The following is a 23,937-nucleotide window of genomic DNA, read 5'->3' as shown; positions in this document are numbered from 1 at the left end:
ACTTTTCATGTTGAAGGTCATTATTTAATTTTTTTCAACTATTCTATTTGGAAAGCTGATAAAATTTCAATGCATTTTGATGTGCTATTTTATAATTTCCGTTGAGAAACAACAGAGTTATGTAGCTATGAAAAATGGTTGTTTTTTATTTACAAAAAAATCAAACCGAAGCTAACTCAAAAAATGAAAATGTTAGAAATCTGAAAAAATACATGTGTTTTTAAGTCGCAAAAATGAACCAAATTTTCAATTTTGGAGAAAATCTGAAGACCCCCGGCGCAATTTGTCAGATAATAAAAAAAAATCCCCTTATAATAAAATCGATTTCTCAAAAACTGAAGTAGATTTCAACATAGAAAGTGCTCCAATTTATAGAAAACAGATGTCTGCTCATGTGAATATCGTTTTTGCACAAATATTCGATGTAATATTTGATTAAATCAGTATTCGGCTTAATAGGCTCATATAGCCCGCTTCTCCCCTATTGTAATAAATTTATCATTTCATGATAAAAAAATGATGATCACAAAGTTTCTCACATCGTAAGTATGTTGGTTTTTATTTTTTTATTCTCATAGAAAATAAAAAAAAAATCGAGCAATAGATATAGAAATATTTACCCGAGCAGACTTTGATGCCCAAATCGATAGCTAAATAATACCAAAATAAGCTCTCAACAGCAAACTGATAGCAGATTTTGCTGTATATTTTTCCAAGAAAGCAAATCGAGGCATCATTAAGGTATCGAATATTTTTATGTGACAGTAAGCAGCGACCATAATTAGATATCAATAGCAAAAAGTTAGCATAATTTGGTGTACAATTGAATTAAGAGCAAAACTGGGCATCATTTTGGTATCAGCGTTTTTCAAAGTAAAAAGCCAAATCCAGTGAAAAATTTAATGTGATAGCAAAATTAGGCATAATAGAGCTGTCATACTATCCTGTCAGAGTATATTTATTTTGAATAACTTTGCAATCATGAAACCAAAATTGAAGCATCATTTGCTGTACATTTGTTTGGCCTCAATCAAGTATCTATAAGTTCTATAAGTTGAAAAAAAAGATCAAGATACCAAAAGCATTATCTTGTGTTGAATGCTCCATAGGTTCGATTATCTAAAAAAAAGTAAGCAAGTAAGCTTAACCAATATGAAAGGGTGATTTACCGTTTTTTAGTAAACGTCAATAAAATAAAATACGTAACAAATCAATAATATAAAATCAACCATTTTCACAATGAAAGAGTGTACTTAAGTTGTTTAGTAAATTCTTATAAAGATTATACTTTCAAACCTAAACCAAAAAAAAAAACTACAATGAGTAAAAATAATTTTAATTCAATATGGTTACTTTTATCAATTGACTAGAAAAAATAAAACAGTGGTATGTATTAAATACATTTCATAAAATATTTAATTGTTTCTTTGTTTTAACTTACATTTCGTGGGTCTGTATAAAGATCAACCAAAAAGCGTTGATTTTTTTTTTGTAAATTGACGGATATCACACTGATTTGATGGATTTTTCTAATGGCTCAGTTAAAAATGTGCAGTCGGTGCAGTCCTGTTTAATAATAGAGAAATCAGCTGAATTCATGCTTTTGGCCACTGAAATTTGGGCAGGCAGACAAGTCTGACAACCGAGCTCAATTTTTAGATATGTTCTCCATGTTCATTACCCGGCTTTCTTAAAACAAGATTCGGTACCTGAACTCAAAATTTCTTCTTTAAGGCAACTTTCCGGGAATTCCTTCGAACAAATGACAAAATATTGCGAGGACTTAAAATTGGAAGACACCACTATTTTTATTACCGATGAAAGTCACCCTGTCAGGAACGTTTGCTTATTCGGACCGATTGCTCGATAAAGAAGGCCGCATTCGAATTTATGTATGCAGTACCCTTTTTTAACATTTGTGACAGAGTAAATGTATAACTTAACTCGAACAAAACACAAAGTAGAAATAGTTAAATATAAATCAAAACGGCCCCTAGAGAAACCATTGTAGAATTTTTCACCCGTTATGCGGAAAATGTAAATCAGTACAATTTTTTCAAAACCTGGCAAAATCTAAGCATCTGATTTTTCAACACAAATTCTGAAAAAATCTTAGCAGAATCAAGTCGATATGAGAACAAAAATTAAGAAGAAAGTGAGGGTAAACGCCTCAATTTTCTTTTTATCCAAACACGCAAGCAGCGTTCAAATTGTTGTTCATATTCCCAAAATAAAAACCATTAAGAAAAAGATATGTAACTAAAAAATTTGAGTTTTCTGTAGCCATAATTTGTTTCATTTATCGACTCAACTTCGAAATCCCGGACATATCCAAACAAATCCGAAGAATCTGGGATACATAACCTACAATATGTTATACATAAATTTCTCTTTATTATTAAGGGGGGGGGGGGGGGTTAGGGTCTAACACTTTAATACAAAATAAAAGTATTTTAGGAGATCCCAGCAAATCAAACATTGTGCTCTGATTATGACATATGTATTTTCTCCCCGTATAAAAAATGTTACGACATTTGCGGTGACTGAAATAACTTTCTTAGATTTTTCAAAACTTTTATAAAATAATCATCAGTTTTCGAATGATAAATTGCAGTACAGAGAAATGTGGAATATGAAAATATATCTACATTTTGTTTAAGTTCAATCGTCTTGCAAAATTTCAAGGTCTTTGAATAAACTGACAGCTCTTTTCCTTTACTTGTGAGGAGTTTTATTAATTTGCAATTTATTGATGGATTCATGTTTCATTGAGTTAACTAAAAGACTTTGAAGTAAATATTCAAGAATTGTATTCAGGAAATATCCGGGTAAATCATTACTCATATGGACTATTTATCAGATATTTCTAAATGATTACTGAATGTCAGTTTGAAACATCTCAATTCTGATTTTATGTTTCCAAATGTAGCTTATGTTTTAATATGTGATCTGATGAGAATGTTTTTCTTAATTTAAATCGTAAACCCCAATTTTTGGAGTTTTCATACATTACATGAAATCAAGCGTTCAATAATGAATTAAAAACATTTCAATACCTGTTTTAAAACTTCCCTGCAACAAAGTATTTTACTTGTTTTATAGCGTTTATTTGAAAGGGGCAAGATACTGAACTCAATACCAGTAACCAAGGAATTTCAAAATTTTATGTATCTCTTGAGTAGCATACGAAAGCCTTCCAGGCAAACAATAAAGTGAGAGGTTTTCAATCAAGAAATTGAATTCTTTATTTTATCGTCAACGAATTTAAAGTTCAGAAATAGCTCTTTTTATGATATTAACGGCTTATGTCATTTGTTTCTTTGATGTCTCAGTTTTCTTTGATACTTTCTATCCCCTTCAGCAATGTCTCTTACATATTATTTAAAATGAAATTTGGGTTTGTTTATAGGGACCTTCAAATTTTCTTTTTTACAAGTAAGATTGCTGAACGAAGGAGTGAAAATCTTGATTAGGTTAATTTATGTAAACGAGTTTTGATCACCGTCGGTTTTTGTTTACTTTTTAATTTTATATTTTTTGGTGATTGTCAAATCAAATTATAACAATTTCGTAACGTTCCGGCATACTAAACAATTTCAGCTATCTTCAGAAAACTGTATTTAAATATATAATACTTTAATTTATAACACAGAGTTCACACAATATTTTTAATTCACTTTACTTTTCGGCACTTGCGAATTCAGAATAATAGCTGTCTAATTCGACTTAAATCTAAATTCGATCTGCTTCTGACAGCTGGTGTCCAACATCCTTGAGGTCGTCTAAAGTGCCCATGTTTAAGGTAGTCATGTTATATCTTCGCTATGGAAACTCTAGTTACAAAACGAAAAATGCCTTATAGAACTTAAAATCATCATTGCTTTAAAACTAGCTATTAAGTGAGCAAAATTTGAACAAAATAGTTTGAAAATTGTACGAATTTTGTGAAATTTTATATGGATCCTCTCCCCATTTTAACAATTGCAGAGAGTTTCTAAACAATAGATCATCTGAATTTGTCAAAACTTGTTCAACGATAACTCTTTTCATGGAAAAAAAAATTTTAAAGAAAATTTGATAGAAACAACTTGAAAATAGTATAGGTTGAACATGATTTCATGTTAATTTTGTATGGAAGCTCCCCCTCCATTTAGTCGGAGTGGATTAAAAGTTTTATAGAAATTATCCTGGACCCCATACCCATCACCCATAAACTAAATTTAACATTGGTTGGTTTAAAAGTTTTCAAGTCTTTAGGGAGCCAACAGACAGACAGGCAAACATTCATTTTTATATTTTTTTATTAAACGTTACATCTTCACTTTCTAAACTAAAAATAATTTCTGCAATTACCAAAAAGGAATAATATTAGGTATAACATCAGCAAGTTTAAGCTGTAATACTACGTACGGGATGATTCTCAAACATTCGGGATTTTCAGAAAAATTGAAGGGGGGAGGAGATGTGACAAAAGAAGAATTTGATAACTGTCCCTGCCAAATTAACTAACATAAATAAATTTCAATCTTTAAAAAAAAAACTTGAAATTTTTGAGAGAGCTTTCATCTGATGTATTATTTGACAAATGATAAAGTTCAAGTTGGTGATTTTAGATAGGAATATTTTTTTAACTTTTTAAAATGAATCAATTTTCTACCAGTTTTCTGGCTTGTTGGTAATCATAAGAAAATAGCAGCAACTGTAATTGTTGCAATATTCCAAAACAGCTATTGGCTGAAAATTGAGCTGCAGATCAATTTTGTTTTTTTTTTCAAAAATATGGAATAAATCTTTGGTGGAAACTGGAATAAGGCGATACGAAGTTCACAAGCGAGGCTGTGGATTAATATTGTCAAAACACTGAATCTGACCCCAAAAAATCATTCTGATAAATACTTAAGTTTTATCAAAACTGTGGTATGTAGCATCTTACATTCCTTTGCTCAACAAGTTCGCTGATTGAATAATTTATTTGGCAAGGCAGCTCTTGTAACCGAGTGGCTTTTGAAGCAATAATCCTTCCAAAAGAAAGAGAAAGTCTAGACCACCAACGCTTAAATCAAAATCTTTGCTGGTGATTAGAATTTTATGAGCTAGACCAGATCTACATTTTATGTTGAGCAGATACCCCATGTCGTTCGCCATTCTCATCCAAAATCTACCAATTCTATTTTCAAAGAATGAAAAATCCAAAAATTGTTAGAGAAAATCCACAACGAGAATGAAAAACGATCTTCAAGAATATCCACTAAAAATATTTATCATCTCATCAAAGGTCTACATGATTCTTGGTCGCTCTTAACAAAATAGGAAATAACGAGCTTTTATTCAGGAGCCACATGAGAGCAGATCCTTACTGACACTTGTCCTGGAATTTATGAAGACTTGGAGCATCAGTTGTGATTTGAAACAGACCGTAATGTTAATAGTTACAAATTTTACTTATCTATTATGAAAACTTATAGATATGTGAGTAAAAGTTGACTGAAATGTGTTGAATGCACGGTTTGTCTTTGAACTTTTATTTAATTGTTGGTTGAAGAAATTTAAAATAAGATTTTTTATTACAGAAAGCATTTTGTGAAGCACTATCGGATGAAGAACGAATTTTGTGGTGTGTATAGTGGAAAATGCTTTTTTTTAAATTGACTAATAAATACAGCAAAAAAATCCATGGCTTAAAAAATTTGGCAAAAGTTTCGCTGAAAAAATCCCTGCATTTCTGTTTTAAAGTTTTAAACAATATTATTTTAAACTGAAAGCCATGTTTTGTGCATCTAGTTTGGCATAAATTTGCATCAATGATCTTAATTCATGTCTTATTGACTCAAAATTTATGTATTTAAAATTTATGGCTTCAAGCGTTTGTTTCAAAATAGTGTGTGATTCTACGTCAAAAGTGGTACTTTAGTGCTTCAGTTTTGTGCATTCACAAATAAGACGTAAATTTAAACGAAAAATTTTTAGTGTGTAGACAATATTAACATTAAAAAATACCAATATTTAGTGATTTTTTTTTGTGAATATTGTTGGCAAATTTCTGAATTCCAGATGGACTAATTGCATTCGGATTCAAAAACACATGAAAAGTCTTCGAATAGAGCTATGCATGGAAAATTAGACTGAGTCGATTTGGGGTCATTTTCGAATTACTCAAATCCTGGAATCTGAAAAGCTTCGTCTTGGTTTAAACCTCATCCATGATTTTTTACAGAACTTTCAAGTAGGTTTGTTTGGAATAATTTAATATTTTTTACGAAAAATCAACATAGTTTTTGTTTCTTCTGTGGAATCGAGCTTGCTAATGGTTTTTGTGTCAACTTATAAATTCTGTGAAGCAAATTTTCTGCTGAACAACTTTGTCGTAGACAGTGACTTTGTATCTTATCAGACAAAGTATGTGTAGGTGTATGTCTTTTGGAATTGAAAAACAATGAATTCTATTGACATCACTGCTTGTGCTTTACGATGTTAAATAAAATAGAAATTGTCATAAGAAAAGGTGAACTTGTGAACGTTTTTTGTTATCACAAAACCTCTGTTTGCATTATAAATCAAGTTTAATTTTCCTTAAGGCGTTCAAAGTTTTTGTTTTTATTTTTCTGTGCGAAGGTTATCATAAAGATAAAATTAACAAAATACCAGAAATTAAGAAAAAAAAAATGGACAAATAAAAGAAACCTTGTGCCAGTCTTCCATCGCAGAGATTTGCTCTCTGTACAATAAGATTAATTTGAGGATAGTTTAAGTTTTAAATTTAAAATATATTTGACATTACAGGATGTTCTCCTACATTAAAAACTTGATTGCGCTCAGAAAATTTAAGTCGAACAAATAAATTTAAGTGATCAGTAAACTATGGGGCTCTGGACAGTTCATTATTGAACTGATCACCTAATTTTATGTAATAATTAGTATAAATGTAATGATGAATTGATACGAATAAAGATATATAAAACGAAAAAAAGAAACCTTGTGAAATTAAACAATTTACATCATATAAAAAATATAAGAAAAAATCTAAATTAAGGTAAAATTCATAGAGTCAAATGTAGGATTTTATTTTGTCATAACACTCTTAAACTTTTCCTAAATATACGTTCTATAAGAGTCGTAAATTGAATGTAGTAAAAATCGACGAAAAAGATTTAAATAATCTGAACTTAACACATGTGATGGTGAAGATATCTAAACTTGTTTCAAAAACCATTCTTGCTCCGAAACTTTCTTTGTTCATAAATTACGTTTCTCTCCGATTTATCCAAAATATAGTAACAGAAAAACCTTCAACGAAAGCAAATTTTTACGTGTTTAATCTTTTAAGGTTAGTCGATTCTTTTAAAAAATTAGAAATTAATAGTTTGAAAAAACTTTTTTTTAAATGTCATTATTTTTATTAGTAAAACGATTCAATTTTCCATATCTGAACGCTTTTTATGTCAACATTTTCTTCAGGTTTGCTAACATTTAAGAGATAAATATTTTCACACAACTCAGAAAAAAATTCAAAAAAAAAAAGACCATTAAACTACATTTTACCAATATTTAGTTTTGAAAAACTTGCTGATGCATGAAAACAAGCCAGATATTGTGTTTATTTTGTAACTCAGAGCCCTACTCTCTGTACAGAAATTGTTGTTTTGAGAATTCCCGGAGTGTTTTTATGTAAATATGTGAGTGAAAATTTTCAAAGTTTCCTGCAGCACAATGATGACGCTTCTTTTCCGCTTAGTTTGAAAAAATTTATGCTTGGTGTTTCTGTAACAAATAAATAATAAATTTATTTTGTTCTACCAAAATGCCAGATTTCCATCTCTTTTAATTTTGTTTATTTATTCTTGGATTTAAAATGCTGCAGTCTTAAAGAATTTAACTTCAAAAATCATAGACAGCATCATTTTGTTGAATATATACATAGGGAAGAGTGGGGTAACGTGAGCCATGGGGAAACGTGGACCACTTTAAATTAAAATTAAAAAATTAGATCCAACTGTCATCGTCGTCTCTCTCCGCAAGCATATATTTCCATATGTTGTTAGTTTGTGCAAGCATTATGAGCTTCTTTTATTTAAACTGCCAAAAAAATATGTACATAGTTAAACAAGCACCCGCTAATTGCATCAGTGGGAAACCTAATGTTCAAAACAAAAATAAGCTGATATGCTTATTATCTTAGTTTCTTGCTCTTTCACATGGAAAAGGAAGTCGTCATGAAACATCAATAAGTCACTTAAACGCAACCAATTTGATAATCAAATTTTTTGGGAGATCCTGGGCTACCTACATATTGGTGTTTTTATACATATTAATTTTTTTTTATTTCCTCGCCCGAAGTTGTAGTGGAATAACTAAATGAAAGTTTTTGGCTCCTTAATAAACTTTGCATGCTATTTGGGCAATGCTATTTCATGGCTCACGATTCTCCACCATTTTTCAAAATCCAAAAAAAAAGTAACTTATTACAAAGTATTTAAAAAAAAACCCTAATAATACGTTAAAAATGTAGAAAACAGTACTATTTATCTTTTTTATTTTATCTTTTATTATAAAGAAGTTATGGAGCAAAGAAAAAGTGGCCCCACTCTCTCATAAGTATATCTTCTTATAAATTTTTGATACTTGGTTGACATGTTCTAAATTTATAAAAAATGCCACAAACGTTCCATCGTTTAAACGAATTAACTTCTCCAAATTGATCTGACAATTTAAGAACGTTTTGTCATCATTGCTTTGTTTAATTAATGTTGAGTTTTGTTTCACTATCATTGATTTAAATATTATTTTTGACATCTGCAATTCTTGATAGGTAGAGGAGAAATTTAATTTAGATTAGATGTCATTTTGTTGTGGATCATATGCTTATGACATAATTAACAAGTACTTCAACAATATCTCAAAATGTGAGTATAAACTTATTGTACGTAAAAAAAAAGAATTGAACTTCTTTTGAGAAAACGTTTCCATATTTTTGGATTTTCGATTACAACATGTACACCAGATTTTAATGATTGGATCCCCGGAATACATTGCATAATTCCCCGAAGACGATTATCCATTCAGTCAAGTCATACCTGTAACATATGATACCAAAAAAAAGTAAAAGCTTTCCTCGAAAGCCCCATCCTGTTAAAAAAAAGTCATCATTTAATCTCCGGAAACCGTTCGTTCGTTTGTTGTTTGTTTTTTTTTTTTGGAGTTCCGTCTTCCGGAGGGACAAAGAACAATGGGTACTCAAAAAAAAAAAAACTGAAACTGGTAATGGAGGAACCCGAAAAAAAACATCAAGAATCTGTTGCTCTGTTGCTGTAGCTCACCTGAATCCGGGCCGCGACCCGCTCGTTGTGATACCGGGAAACCGGCACAAACCATCCCTTGGTCGATCCGGTCACCAGGACGATCCCGAGCAGGAAGAACACCACAAACGCTCCGATGACGGCTTTCGCCCGACCCGAAACTACCATCGCCATTTTTTTTTTGCTGTTTCCGGTTTCTGATGGTTTAAAATTTTAATTTTTGGGATTTTTCCTTTTTCTGGTAACCTTTTCTTTTTTTTGAGTGTGGGATATGTTGAGACCACCCTTAAGCTCACATTCACACAGACGCAGAAATTTTCCCAACTGATATGTGCCTTCTCCTGGTTTGATGGATTGATATGCACTTGGCAGATTTTTAACCGGCCCTTAACCGATATGTATGATTGAATCACTTTGTTGTTTCACCTTCTCCCTCGTCTCCCTGGTTGCATACCTTTAGGGAAGGATTTGGATCCTGAACTCTGGACGCAGGAGCCCCGGATTATTGGTGGTAATTAATCGGAGGCAGCCAACCGTTGCTTCGGAGAATCAACATCAACAATTGGGCAAAGTCACGCGAATTACATTAATTATCATGGAGCGTTGAAAAATTGCACTTTAATTGATTAATCCACGTTCGGTGCAATGTGAATATTCATTCATTCGCTCATGCTTGCCGTGTAGCTCCGCAGCTTTTTGACTTGTGTGTCCTGGGGACACTTTTCACCGAGCCACAGATTCCGATTCCGAGTGACATTCGGACAGCAACGGCGGCCGGGGTAAATTTATTCTGCAATTATTCATCGATTGATAAAGCAAATAGAATAAATTTATTTATTCCACTGTTTCCGCCCCCGGACCCAATCCGATTTGTGCCGTTCGCTCTCCCGGCTTTCTGTTCGTTGACGGAATCTGACGGGCGTCTTTTGGTAAAATTGTGTAAATATTTTTCGCCCAACCCTCCCGCGGAGAAGGGGAAAATTGATGGCTCCAAATCGAGTGACACGGTGGACTTTTTCCCACCAATCCGTGAAGAATCCCCACGGGTGGTGGTTCACTTTTTCACTTCACTTCACAACCGGCTAAACAACAAAAAAAAATTGTTGTTCTAGGGTAGATTCAACTAGGGCGTGTGGTTAAAAGGTGGCAATTTTTCACCGACAACCACTCCAACAAGTTTTCACAGCAGCAGGACGCCCACACAACAACAACAATGCCCTCTTACACTCTAAAGTGGTGGCTCCAGAGAGCGTCAGCAGCAAGGGGGCGGTATTCAATCACTTTCAATTCACTTCCGGTGTGAACCGAATGCGTTCCCCTTCTTCACTCTTACACTGCAAGGACCTTTGCCAATGAATAACAATAATCCCAACCCAACCCTTCGAATCGTGGGTTGACTCCGGATTGGCGTGTCTCGCGGTAATAAGACTATTTTCAACCCCGCTTCGCGCGTGAAGGGTTGAAGGTCTGAAGGGCAAAAAAAAAACAACCGGTATAAACTTCGACTAAACGCAAATCGTTTACACTTTTTTTTCTTTGCCACCCTTCCTTTTCGCCGCGGAACGCCTTAAACGCGTCTCACTTTTCACTGGAATCACTTTTCGTCGTTCCCACTCTTCGGCGATCGTAGTTGTTGGAATTCCTCCTTCGGGGAGGAGTCTGGATTAATGGAAAATTGTTTCACTATAGGTACTTGGAACCAGTGCGACACACTGTTAAAGGTTTTTTTTTGTACCTTCTTTTCTTCTAATTTTATCCGGAGATTGTTTGTTGGATTTGTCCTTTCTTGGTTCGAATGTGCTACGTAATTCTGTTAACCTATAAATAGGGAATGGCATAAGTCAAGCGAAACCAGGCGGACGTTTCACGTGGTATGGTGTTGACTTGCTGGAGACTTAGAGGAGACCTGTTTTGACTTTTTAACAATGATGTAAGATTTTTTTTATGAATTTTAAGAAAATTCATGCATACTCTTATGAATGTTAGCTGATAAAAAAAATAATTGGTAATATAAGAATATGTTATAGTTGAGTTTCACGGAAAAACTGGCAGAGCTACTGATTCGTTGTGAGAAATTTTTAGTTCAAATTTCAGCAAAATCTTTCAGGGTAATGCTCAAAAAATTTTTTTTTTCAAATAGGTTATTAAAACAAAAAACATTTACATTTTAAAACTAGGTTAAAATATCTAAAACTGTTGAGATAGCAAAATAAAAAATTGGAAAAAATCGCAATCGACTCAATTTCTCTATTAAAATAATCAACCAAAAATTTAACATTATTTGCATCACCGAATTTTAAATTTTGTTTGGTCAATACACACTACATCAGTGGTTTTCAAAGTGGCTCCTTATACCCCCTGGGAGGCAATGAGAATTTCCAAGAGGGTCGTAAGCCCAATTTTAATTTTGGAAGGCTCTGGGTGGTGGGGGAAATATTGAACAACTTGAAGTTTAAATGACATTTCAAAGTTCAAGAAGTGATAAGTGTAGAGCTTATTAAACGCTCAATTTTATCCTGGCTATCAAAACATATCATCCTATGCATTTTCAGGAAGTTACAAAAGTATAAAAAATGTTCACAACGTCAGGAAAAATTTAAGAAGTTTTTATTTTAAGTATGAGAAACAAAATGGATAATTTTAGGGATTGTTTTTCACATCATCATTTAATTTGTGGATTAATTATGTTGTGTTGTCTAAAAACCGTTGGTTCTGAGCATATTTTTGACGACTTCCAGACAAAATCTTTATGAAGAAACTTAAGAGATATCGTTCTAGGTTATTAACTAATGAAAAATCATGGCTAGTGCTCAAGGAAGAATTCTAATTAAACAAACAAAATGAACTACAAGAGCGTTCACCAAAAAATTCGGCTCTCTATCTTCTCAGTGATTTCGAAATTATAGAAAGATTGCGCTGTTTTTATCTCCAACGTTAAGCTTCAAACAGTGCTATCGTATTAATAAATTTGTGTAGTAATTTTCTGGAAACTTTTAAAGTCAAGACGTAGATACGTTAAATTTCGATTTTTCGTAGAATTTTTAAATTAGTCTTCGTGGATATAATTTCGTGGATATCACAAAGTAAAAGTCGATCATTCTATATCAATAGAATTAATGGATTTCATGTATCAAATCTTTTTCGTATTCCAGTCCTCTGAAAATTGTCCTTTTGGTAGCAAATTGATAGGTTCTTCACAAAGATTTATTCAAATGTAAGGTTGTCAAAAAAAATTTTAGCAGGTATCTGGGCCGAACAAAACCGGGCTATTTTATTTGAAAACCTGTCAAAATCCGAAAATTTGATTTCAAAATTGTTGACCTTAAACCCTGACAATATCCGAGTAAAATTATTCAAAATCCAGGAATTACTTATCATATATCAAGAAAAAAATCATGCAAATTTTTTTATCCAAATTTATCAGCAGATTTTAAATCGCTTTTAATGCTTGCAAAAACCTTTCCTGATTTTTTTTTTTGAAACTTGCTCAAAAATTCATTTTAAACACATTATACAATATTTTAAAGCATAATTTATTTAAGTGTGATTTGAGAATCAGAATGAGTATAAATCCAGGCCAAATCAGTGTGTTTTTTTTAATAAAATCTGGGCAACTGGACCGAACGGGAATTTTCCCAAATTGTATATTAAAAAACCAAGAAAACCCGGATAAAACCGAGCAATCTGGCAACATTATGCAGAGGTATTGTTAGCTGTACAGGAATTATAGATCAATAACTTTTCAAGGAATCGACATGAATCCTAGGTTATGTAACAATATGATTTTTTTATTGAGTTTCAATAAAATGACTATAAAAACTAATAAATTTTTCATTAGAAAAAAAATTTAATGTAAGTTTTTTGACAATTTTGATGCAAATTTCACAAAATTTGCTTAGGGGAACGGTAAGCTCGGTTTCAGCAAAAGAGGGCATGGAAAAAAGTTAAAAACTTACTGCACTTCATCCTTTTTCCGAAAATCCGTATAAAAAGTTAATCAAACAACAATAATTGCTGAATCTCCAATCCAATTTGAGTTCTACATAAAATTTCAAACTTTTTCAATTGATCTTACCAAAGCTTTATAATGTTGTGTCTGAGTTTGAGTTCATTTTATTTTAAAATTATCCTCTACTGAAGGTATGATTTTCTGAATTCTGCATATCCAATCGAATATTTATTTGATGTCATTTTTATCATTTTCAAGATTTTTCAATAGCAATTCACTGTTTCGAGATTTCAGGTTTCCTGTTGTTTTTTTTCAGTTTCATGGTTTTTATAAGATTGGAGAACTTCAGATCTTTGTTTAAGGTGCTGAACTCTTTCGAAAAAGATTTTTCTTTATGATTTCTAATTATGTTTATGAACTCAACATTTGTCTAAAGTTTCTGTTTTGAATATTTTATTGAAATATAACAACATTAAAACTTCTTTTCGTAAGAAATTTATATATACATTTAGATAATGAATTTCAAACTAACCAATTCCTTTCTTTAGCTCTGATTGTAACTTTGATTCGCAAATTTGTATTTGATTTTTGTTTGTGGTTTTTTTTTATTTGATTTTGATTTCTTACTATGATTTTCATTTGAGACGCTGAATTGTGGATCTGAATAAAATCTGATTCAAGGTTAAATTTTAACTTTTGAACTCTTATATCTGCATTTTTATGAAAATTGAGAAAATTTTATTTCTTCAATATTTGAATTTTTCTCTAAATTCTTTGTGTTTCTTTCCAATATGTCATGAAAGAAAAATAAATTTAACTTTTGTCTCATGAAGTTTTTGAAATCCATTCGGTTTTTTGATCACTTTAAAAAAAATGGCAACCGTTTGTTTGACCGTTTAAAACAGATATCGAATCAGTTTACTTTTCTTCTCAAAGCAATAGAATTTTTTTATACTTCGGGAAAAATGCTGTAAGACAGTTATATAATGCTCGTTGCCAGCTTTGTATAAAGTAGGGAACAGTTTAAAAATCAAAATTTATATTCATTTGAAAGCTATTTATGGGATGTTTATTAGGCTATTTTGCGATGAATTTAAGATCATTTTCCAGTTCGTTAAAGAAGTTTACAGTCTATACTGAATCATTGAAATTTTTGTTTGTTTACATCATAAAAGCGTGGTCGTAATTTTGAGTCAATTTTTGTTATTCAAGTAATGTTCCAGAAATTCTGTTTTTGATCGATTTGTATCATCCGCTCTTTCTGAATATTTTTTTTGGGGGTTTTTTTCAAGGTTTGAAAACTTTTTTTTGACTAACTTTTTAGTAAGTTTTAAAATTTGAGTAATTTTTGAGTAATTTTTGTTTTTACCATGATCATTTGTTTGGTTATTTTTAGAGTAAAATGTTACTTTTGAGTTGTTTCGGAGATATTTTAAGGAAAGTTTTGGAAAATTTGGAATTATTCCATACGATTTTTGATATTAGTTTTGTAACATATTAAATCATTTTTTATTAATTTTTGATCAATCTTTATTTATGTCGATGTTGAGTAATTTTTTTTTTGTGTTTTCTTAGCCATTGTAGTTTTTTTTTCTTATTGTTGGATTTTTGTTGTGTAGGTTTTGGGACAAATTTAAGGAAAAAAGTGAGTTGTTATTTTATAAAAGAATTTTGTGCGTTTAGAGAAAAAAAGGGAAATTTCTAAATACATTTAGGACAACTTTTGATGACATTTCATTATAGTTTTTGAGTTTTCTTATATTGTTCTTGCCATAAGATATTTTTTGCTTGTTTAAAGGATAGTTTAAACACATTTTTGTGTCCATTTAGAAAAATGTTTCAATCATCCCTAGGCACTTTTGTTTCATTTTTATTTTTAATCATATTTGGATCATTCTTGAATCTTTTCCAGGGTTTTGTGTATTTGGAATATTGGGAAATACAATTTTAGTTTGTCTTAAGATTTTAAGTAGCGTTTTAAGACTTCTGTATGAGTCATATATTTATTATCTTGTTTCATTTCATGCCACTATTCTTAAGTGTTGTGTTTTTTTTTTATTTTTTTCGAGTACTTTCAGTGTAATTTTTGAGAGATTTTTTATTTTTATTTATTTCTTTTTTATAAATCTAGTAAGTTTTTTTCAAATCCATTTTGTCATTTTTGAATCCTTTTTGAGTATTTTTCAACCATTTTTAAATCCATCATTAGTCATTTTTGAACAGTTTTTGAGGAAATTTGAGTCATTTTTGAGTCAGTTTCAAATCATTTTCGAGCCATTTTTGAATTTGTTTTGGGTCAATTTAAGTCAGTTTTGATAAATTTTTGTTTTAATTTGTATCATTTAATAAGTCAGTTTTGAGTAATTTTTTGTGTTGTGGTTAAGTAACTTTAAAATAGTTGAGTCATTTTCAAGTCATAATTGAGTAATTTTTAGGTTATGTTGGAGTCTTTTTTTAAATTTTTGAGTCATTTTTAAGCTATTTCTAAGCAATTCTATATACTTTTTCTAATTATTTCCATAGTTATTTTTAAATATTTTCAAATTGGTTTTCAGTCATTTTTGAATCATTTTTATGTAATTTTTGAGCCATTTTTGAGTCAAACATTTGGTAATTTTTCATTTGGTTTTAAACAATTAATTGTAATTAAATCATTTTAAAGTCATAATTGAATCATTTTTGGATGACGTTTGAGTCTTTTTTTGCCATTTTTAGGCTATTTTTAAGCAAATTCTTAGATTTTTTTTGTAGTTTTAAAGTTATTTGAAATATTTTAAAAGTTATGTTGAGGTCATTTTTGAGTCATCTCTGAGTATTTTTTTAATCCATTTTGAACTAATTTTGAGTAAGTTTAGAATCATTTTTGAGTAATTGAAGAGTTATTTTAAGCCATTTTTAAAACCATTTACCAGTTATTTTTGAGTCACTTTTAAGACATGTTAGAGTCATTTTTGATAAGTCAAAAAAAATTTTTTTTTTAATCATTATGAGACATTCTTCAGGCCTTGAGTCATTTTTAAGTCACTTTTGTCATTTTTGCATTTAGTTAGTTTTTCCATTTTAACTCATTTTTGAGTAATTTTTGAGTCATTTTAATGTCACTTTTAAGTCGTCACTTTTGCCATTTAAAATCATTTTTGAGTATTTTTTTAGATATTTTCAAATCATTTTAAAGCATTTTTTTTTCATTTTAAGTAAGTTTTGTCATTTTTTAGTAATCTTTCAAAAATTTCCGAATAATTTTTGAGTCATTTTTGAGTCACTTTTGAGAAATTTTTGAGTCATTTTTGAATTATTTTTGAGTCATTTTTGAGTCATTTTCGAGTCATTTTTGAGTTATTTTTGATTCATTTTTGAGTTTTTTCGAAATCATTTTGAGACATTCTTTAGTCAATTTAGAGTCATTTTGCCATTTTGAATCTTTTTTGGGTAATTTATGAGATATTTTCGAATCATTTTGAGTCATTTTTTTCATTTTGAGTAAGTTTTGTAAAAAGTAATAGTCAAAAAATCTCCGAGTAATTTTGTGTCGTTTTTGAGACATTTTTGAGTAATTTTTGAGTCATTTTTAAATCGTTTTTGAGTCATTTTTGAGTCATTTTTGAGTTATTTTTGATTCGTTTTTGAGTTATTTTTAAATTATTTTGAGACATTCTTTAGTCAATTTAGAGTCATTTTGCCATTTTGAATCTTTTTTGGGTAATTTATGAGATATTTTCAAATAATTTTGAGTATTTTTTTTCATGTTGAGCAAGTTATGTAATGAGTACTGGTCAAAAAATTTCCGAATAATTTTGTGTCATTTTTGAGACATTTTGGAGTAATTTTTGAGTCATATTTTACTAATTTTCGAGTATTTTTTCATTCTTTTTGAGACATTTTTGAGGCATTTTTAAGTCATTTTTGAGTCGTTTTTTTTAAATACTAAACACCGAATTTTAAACGACAATTTCAAAATAGCTGTTTTTCAAATTTTTATCAATCTGCATTTACTCAGACAATTCTAGCAACTTAATTCAACTCTGCTCTGGGTTTTGAGCATGTTAACGCAAAGTAATCGCAATAAAACTATGTTCATAAGAAAGACAATTTCATACCGGTTCTAGTGTTGACGGATTTCGTAATATTATTTTCGAACCTTATATTTGAAAATTTATGAAATCAAATACTAAAAATATTCGGCCAATTTTGTTGAAAGATATTATAATGACTTCTACCTGAGACCTTCTGGTGAACCAATGGATAATTTAAACCTCAATTGCGTAAGATCTGTCCTATTTTGTTTGTCTTTCCTTACGTCAGTCAATCTTCACAGTGTCTTTTTTAGAACAATCTCATGAAAAAAATATCGGCTTCTCTGAAAGTTTGCCACAAAATAGAGAAGACTCTCCGGTAGTCCACGCACTATTCAGGAAAAAAAAAAATAGATCGAAGGGTTTAGCACAACTTTTTTCTAAAGATTTGTAAACAAAGTACACGAGCAGAATTTCAAAGTTTTCGCTAATAATTTCTCTTAAGATATTCAAACTTTACATTTTTTGGCTTTGATGTGTTAAAAATCATTCATGAATAAATTAAAATTTCACAAAATATGATAAAAAGGATTTTTTATTAAAAATTTTGGGAAAAAAATTGAATTTAAAAGAAAATTTGAAAACTACTTATGAAATTATCTTGAATCAGCCTCAAACTTCACTGTAGCAAATTAATAAGATCATTTTAATAATGGTGTATTCTCTATGATCATTTCTATCGAAAACAGAATATTAAAAAATATTTGTAATTACGAAGAGTCTCGTCACATTTCTATATCAATTTTATGGTTTTTTTTTTCGGGAGCATTTATGCATTGTACAGTGATAAAATCGAAACTTTCTTCACTCAGTTCAAAATTTTATTCTGTCTTCGATATAAACAATCATAAAGAGTTCATCTTTATTGTAATGCTTTTGTTGTGCTATCTCAACACATCTCAAAAATGTAGAATTCAAAGATCTTAAGTATAATATTAGCGAAAACTTGAACATCTTGCTCGTCTATTTCGTTAACCAATTTAAAAAAAAAATATTCTAGAATAAGGTTTCCAGATTGCCTGGTTTTATCTGGGCTTACCAGGATATTTAATACAAAATTTGGGAACAAACTTTGGCAAATCAATAAAAGATACGCTTTCTTTATTTATGCCTTCAAAACATTTTTTTGGAATCCTGAAATACGATTTAAAATCAATCCATAACTTTTTATGAAATTTTTTTTTTAAAGTTTTTTTCTTATTTTTGTTGAGTTATTTCGGAGTTTTGACAAAATTTATCCGAATATTTGGTCAATTTCAAAGTTGGTAAATTTTGAAATAAAATTGCCCGGAAACGAGTTTAAAAAATTCTTTTAACCTTGTGCTTGACTCCTTTGATATTTTTTTTACTGGAAAGTGCGTGGCATTTGCCTTTATAATGTGACAAATTTTAACCTTTTTAACCTTTTAAAGGTAAAAAAGACACCGTGGCAATCTGTGTAAGTCATTGAAGTTTTAGAATAAAACATTACTCCTTAAACCGATTTTGTTAAAAAAAGCACTCTTGAATTGTTTGTTTGGAATGCTGTGTTAATCTGTTGAGTGATAATATTGTTTTAAAGCGTTAATCTTGTCTGCGTTAAGTTTATTTTTGTGCTTTTTTTTTCAACGTTCGTCTGACATATTAAGCTAAATAGTTTCCTGCTAAAAGATGTCTCCCCACGGAAGTCACCATTCCACATGAAACTCTCCAACCAATTGATAAATCACCCCATTACAATTTCCGATGCTCTTGGAAACGTTCCGATTTCCCATTGGGAACGAAAGCTTCCAACTTACTGCAACTAGCTAGAGGGCCAGCAAATCCTGGCCCTACCTTACATTCTCCCTTAAAGATTGTTCCAAGCCCTTTTGGGCTACTTAACGTTAATCGCTCAATTATTTAATTAGCGGGTTGGGTTTGCTTTAGATTCGTTACCTTGACTAGAGGCAAGGTATCGCTTTGCGTTGCGTGCCTTTTTTTTTTCTTTTTCAGGGGAGGAGTGATAAATTTACCGCAATTAGTAACGCGCTCGATTGTTGTTCTGTTTTTTGGTCTGTGCGTATCGAGGGTTTCCCGTTTTATTCCACAAGGTATTCGTTTACTGTAACTGTTTCGCTTCTCTTTTAGTTTGAAGAATTAAAGGTGATGGTGGTAAATAAATCTCTGATAGGGATATAACGATAACGATACAGCTCTGATTTCGAGTCGAACAATTGACTATATTATTTAATCAGCGGAAGATTAGAAACGATTTACTTGTTCCTTCTTCGTCTCAGTTAAACCGCACGTAACAACTTGCTTGAACAAATTTCTTCAGCGATATCACAGAACGTATTGATTTTCCTGTTTTTTCCTTCTTCGGTTTCCACCCTGAGCTTCAGGGTGAGCACGTTCCGAAACGAGAACCATTAATGTCACTCAGACTTGGGGGAGGAAGGAAAATGAGAGTTAACTCGGGAAAACACCAACAAAAAACAACGACTCCGTGGAAAATTTCGATGGGGACCCAACTCGAGATTTACGATTGAACCGCCCGAAATCACGCAATCCTTTTTGCTGCAAGCCTTTCTGCGGACTTGTTATTCTTGGGACTTGTCTTGTTCGCACTGCCTAAGTTGCCTGTTTGAGAATTCTTCGATGTTTCAGCAGTGGGTGGCAACAACAGTCGTTACACAATTGCCAGGCCCCGGAATTGATGAAGCCCGATTGGAAACGGAAAATCAATCACTTCTGTCGGTACTCCAAAAGGAAAAGCGCGCGAAAAAAAAACACTTCCTACCCACCCTCAAAAAACGAAACCGAATCGCGGCACCGATTGTTGTTCCGTGTTTTTTTTTTCGGGCACCTTGTCCAGACCTTCGTTACACCTTCTTCTCAGTTAGTTTTTGCTTCGATTCACTTCACTCTCCTCATTGAAGCCCGGGCAAGAAGACGCTTATTTAATTATGTTAATTACACAAACGAAGACCCGGACTAACCTCGGCAGACCTCCGAATCGGAACAAATTTCCCGGTCACGTTTCGCCCAATTGTTTTGCTATTTTCGTCAGGCCGGGTGCCCGAATTGAAAAAAAAAATGCTTTCCCCCCAGGGAGAGTGACGTGTTGTCTACTCTTGTTTCAACTTCTTTCTCCGAAACGATTTTCTTCAACGTTTTCCACTTTCGAGTGACCTTGGTTGCAGATTTCAAGGGGTTTTCCGCCCACAAACTTGAAGTTGACAGACTGAATTTGTCGCAAAATTTGGCGTCGCGCTTCACGTTTTTCCTCCTCCACTTTTTTGTGGGTCACTTTAAAAAACGAAAGATACACACTAACCCGAGGGCAACGAAATTTGCTGTGAATATAAATTGGATTTTTGAAGGATTTTTTTTTCGCTTCTCCACAAATCTATTCAATCACCCCTCAAGATTTGGATTCTTTCCTCGGAGGGTGTTTGGAAACGGGACGGATGCGTGTTATTTTTACTGTCCTCTCTATCAAAAAAAAAATTGAAAAAATGTATCTGTTCTGAGCTTATCTTCCCGGAATCATTTTCCTTTTCGGTTTCAGAGGTTTGGTAGCCATCATTCGGAAACGGAAGACTACCACCACCTCCGGTGGTGGTGGAAAGGGAAACGTCCTTTCGGTGTTGAATCAAATTAAGCAGGAAATGGTATTGGCTCGTCGTTTCGATTTGCTTCCGGGGCCAGTTTCCGGCAAATCGGATTTGCCTGGCTGCCGGGATAGGACAGATTAACTCTCCAGCCGAGGAAACGGTCGAACTTAGGGAGACGTTTTTTGCCGGTTTTCTTCCGTGTGTTGCACATTTCAAGCGGCTAATCGATGAGCTAGTCATATTTTGTTTAAGGATTATCGTTTTTAGATAGATTTTTAGCATTGGAAAAATTGGCAAGGTTTTCTTAATTTTTATTGGCTTATTGGATATGTAACAGAAGACTGAGTCAATTTTGGTCATTTCTCATTTCTCAAACCCTGGGGTCTTAAAAGTTTCGTTTAGAATAAAACTCATCCATGATTTTTTGCAGAATTTTTAAGTAACGTTTACATGAGTAAATTTTAACTTTAAGGTTTGTATAAATTGACTATTTTGTACTGTTAAATGAACATCATTTTTGTTTCTTTTGTTGAACCGAGCCTGCTTGAAGTTTTCTTGTGAATTCATAAAATCTTGAAAGGAAATTTTCTGCTAAACAATTTTGTCCAAGACCAAAACTTCGTATCTTATTAGGCAAAAAAGTTATTAGCTATTCAACAGGGGTTTTTCTGTTGGCATTGATAAATAACAAATTCAATTGACATCAGTGCTGGGTGCCTAGCGATGTATTGCATCACTACATTTCATCCAGAAGGCTAATTCAAGGCAAACAATCAGCAGAATCAGTTTTAAAAAATCTGCAAAACCTAAGTTAATTCCGTCTTTTTCTATTAGAAGACCAAGCCATAAAAAGTGCTTGAAAATCAGTTACTTCCTGAGCCAATCCGTCTGTTTCCACCGGAAAGACATACCAAAACAATAAGTCAGCAGTAGAGTGTCCTACCCGGGATTTCCCGGTCGGGAATTCTCGGGAATTAGAAAAATTCGGGAATTCCCAAATCCCGGGAAACGCCTAAAAAATCCCGGGAATTCCCGAAACCAGTAAAATGTGCTTAAGTACTTCAAATTTACATGATCTAATTTGGAAAAAAATGAATCAGATTGAGCAAGAAATTGAAAGATCTACCACTGACCATACTGACTGGACACTCAATTTCGTTTGTTGGATGATTTTTCCAACAGTACGGAATATCGATTCCAGATCAATGCGCTGATTTGAAGAAATGAAATCAAGCTAAATAGTTACGTTTTTTTCCTACAGGGCATATTTTTGTCAAATTTTGAAGGTTCGCAATACCGACGGTAGGGGTAGATGGACCTGCAAAATTTGACAACAAAAATTAGTCAGAAAATGGTCGAATTTTTGTTCTAGAAACAATGTCAATGTTATCAGTGGTTCTACCTTGATGGCTTAGTTATAATTTTTTTTTCTGGTCTTATTAATACATTGAGTTTGATTAGAACCAAAATGTTTTTCCAATCGAAAATTTAGTGTAAAAGTGAAAAACGACATACAGACTTTTAAACCAAACAATTCCAATAATGACCGGTAAGAATCTGGATGTTCTATTTTGTAACACTCATCATTTAGAACTTCCGTTTCGGATACTGCTGACAATAGCAAAATCATCAACAAAAAAAAATTACATATTGTAAAACACATGGATAATTATCTGAAAATTTACAATATTTGATGAATAACCTGAAGTCTAGCTCGCTAACTTTTATCAATAGTTAGAAATCATTCTCAAATTTTAGCAGCTAATTTCGGATCAGTTTGTCGGTTAAAGGTTGTTTGTGGGTCTTTAGTTTGCTTATTGAGTTTTCTTTAAACAAGTTTGAAATGTTTTTCAATACTAGGTACTACATTAAAATTTAAAAATACCATATTGATAAGAATTCATATGCAGTAGAGGGTTAAGATCTTCATGTTGAAATCTTCATTTTCTATTTTTCCCGGGATCCCGGGAACGCTGAAATCGCCGGGAAATGGACACTCTAGCCAGCAGGAACTAGATTAAAACATGTACTTCCTTAGCCAATCCGTTTGTTTCCACCGGAAGGCCAAATCAAATCAAACAATCAGCAGCAGCTTTCAAAATCGGTAGGCTCTTCCTAAGCCAATCTGTTTTTTTTCCACCACGAGGCCAAACAAAAACCAACCAACAATTAAACAGCAGCAGCAGCCTTCAAAATCAGCGCTTCTCAAGCCAATACGTCTTTTTCCACTAAAAGGCAATTCACAACAAACAATCAGCAGCAGCAGCCTTGAAAATCAGCCCTTCCTGAGCAAATCCGTCTTTTTACAAACAAACAGTCAGCAGTTGCAGGCTTCAAATCTGTGCTTTCTAATCCAATCCGTATCTACTTACCGGAAAGTCAAATAAAACCAATCAGCAGTAGCAGCCTTGAAAATCAGAGCTTCTTATGCCAATCCGTCTTTATCCGCCAAAAGTCAAATTCAAAACAAACAATCAGCAGCTTTCAAAACCTGTGCTTCCTAACCAAATCTTTTTGTCTTCAGTGTTCCCGAATACAACTATTGTTTTATTTTATTTTTATAAAAAAAAAATCATTCATATCCTTCAGCTCATCTCTACCTTATTGTTTAGAAGAAAACAACAATTTTGTTCAAATTTAATTTTTAAACTTAATGAATTGAAAATGTTCTGTTCTGGTTACCAATTCCTTATTTTTATAATAAATGACGTCTTCGTTGACGTTAACGATGCTTTTGGTAATATTAATTTATTTCGAAACATTTCAAAATGGTCGTAATAATTGATGTTGATCAGATTGGTTTTAGCATGTTCTAGGTAAAACACACAAATAATATTCAATTTGTAACATTATGTTCTCTTGAAAATCCTAAAAACTTTAAGTTTTTTATTCAGTTGAGATGGAATTCAAAAGTCGTTAAAATGGGCTTGGAAATGATCTTGTTAAAATATACATACGTTTCCAGTATAATTTTAGCCTATCAAAAGTTTGGTCTCATATCCGAAAAATTACCGATGTTTTATTTCCTGCAAATTATTGGAAAT

The 23,937-nt window shown here is 31.9% G+C and overlaps 1 protein-coding gene across 14 annotated transcripts in view; it reads right to left on the bottom strand.

Annotated features, from left to right (window-relative positions):
- Positions 1-23,937, bottom strand: part of LOC129754131 (collagen alpha-1(XVIII) chain) — an 875,414-nt gene that overhangs the window by 484,233 nt on the left and 367,244 nt on the right. For 2 of the 14 annotated variants that reach the window (XM_055750009.1, XM_055750011.1), the window contains exons 2-3: positions 19,233-20,632; positions 9,315-11,111 (exon numbers count right to left, since the gene is read on the bottom strand). The exons of 10 other annotated variants lie outside the window; for them this stretch is intronic. In XM_055750009.1, the coding sequence (XP_055605984.1) occupies positions 9,315-9,467 (153 nt within the window). In that variant the 5' untranslated portion in view covers positions 9,468-11,111; positions 19,233-20,632. The remainder of the gene's footprint in view (positions 1-9,314; positions 11,112-19,232; positions 20,633-23,937) is intronic. 2 more of the 14 variants (XM_055750010.1, XM_055750012.1) reach the window with 1 other exon arrangement.

Source organism: Uranotaenia lowii, chromosome 3, assembly GCF_029784155.1.
Source record: "Uranotaenia lowii strain MFRU-FL chromosome 3, ASM2978415v1, whole genome shotgun sequence".
NCBI classification, from domain to species: domain Eukaryota; kingdom Metazoa; phylum Arthropoda; class Insecta; order Diptera; family Culicidae; genus Uranotaenia; species Uranotaenia lowii.
The sequence above is the reverse complement of the archived record's forward strand: the minus strand, read 5'-3'. Positions and strand labels throughout refer to the sequence as shown.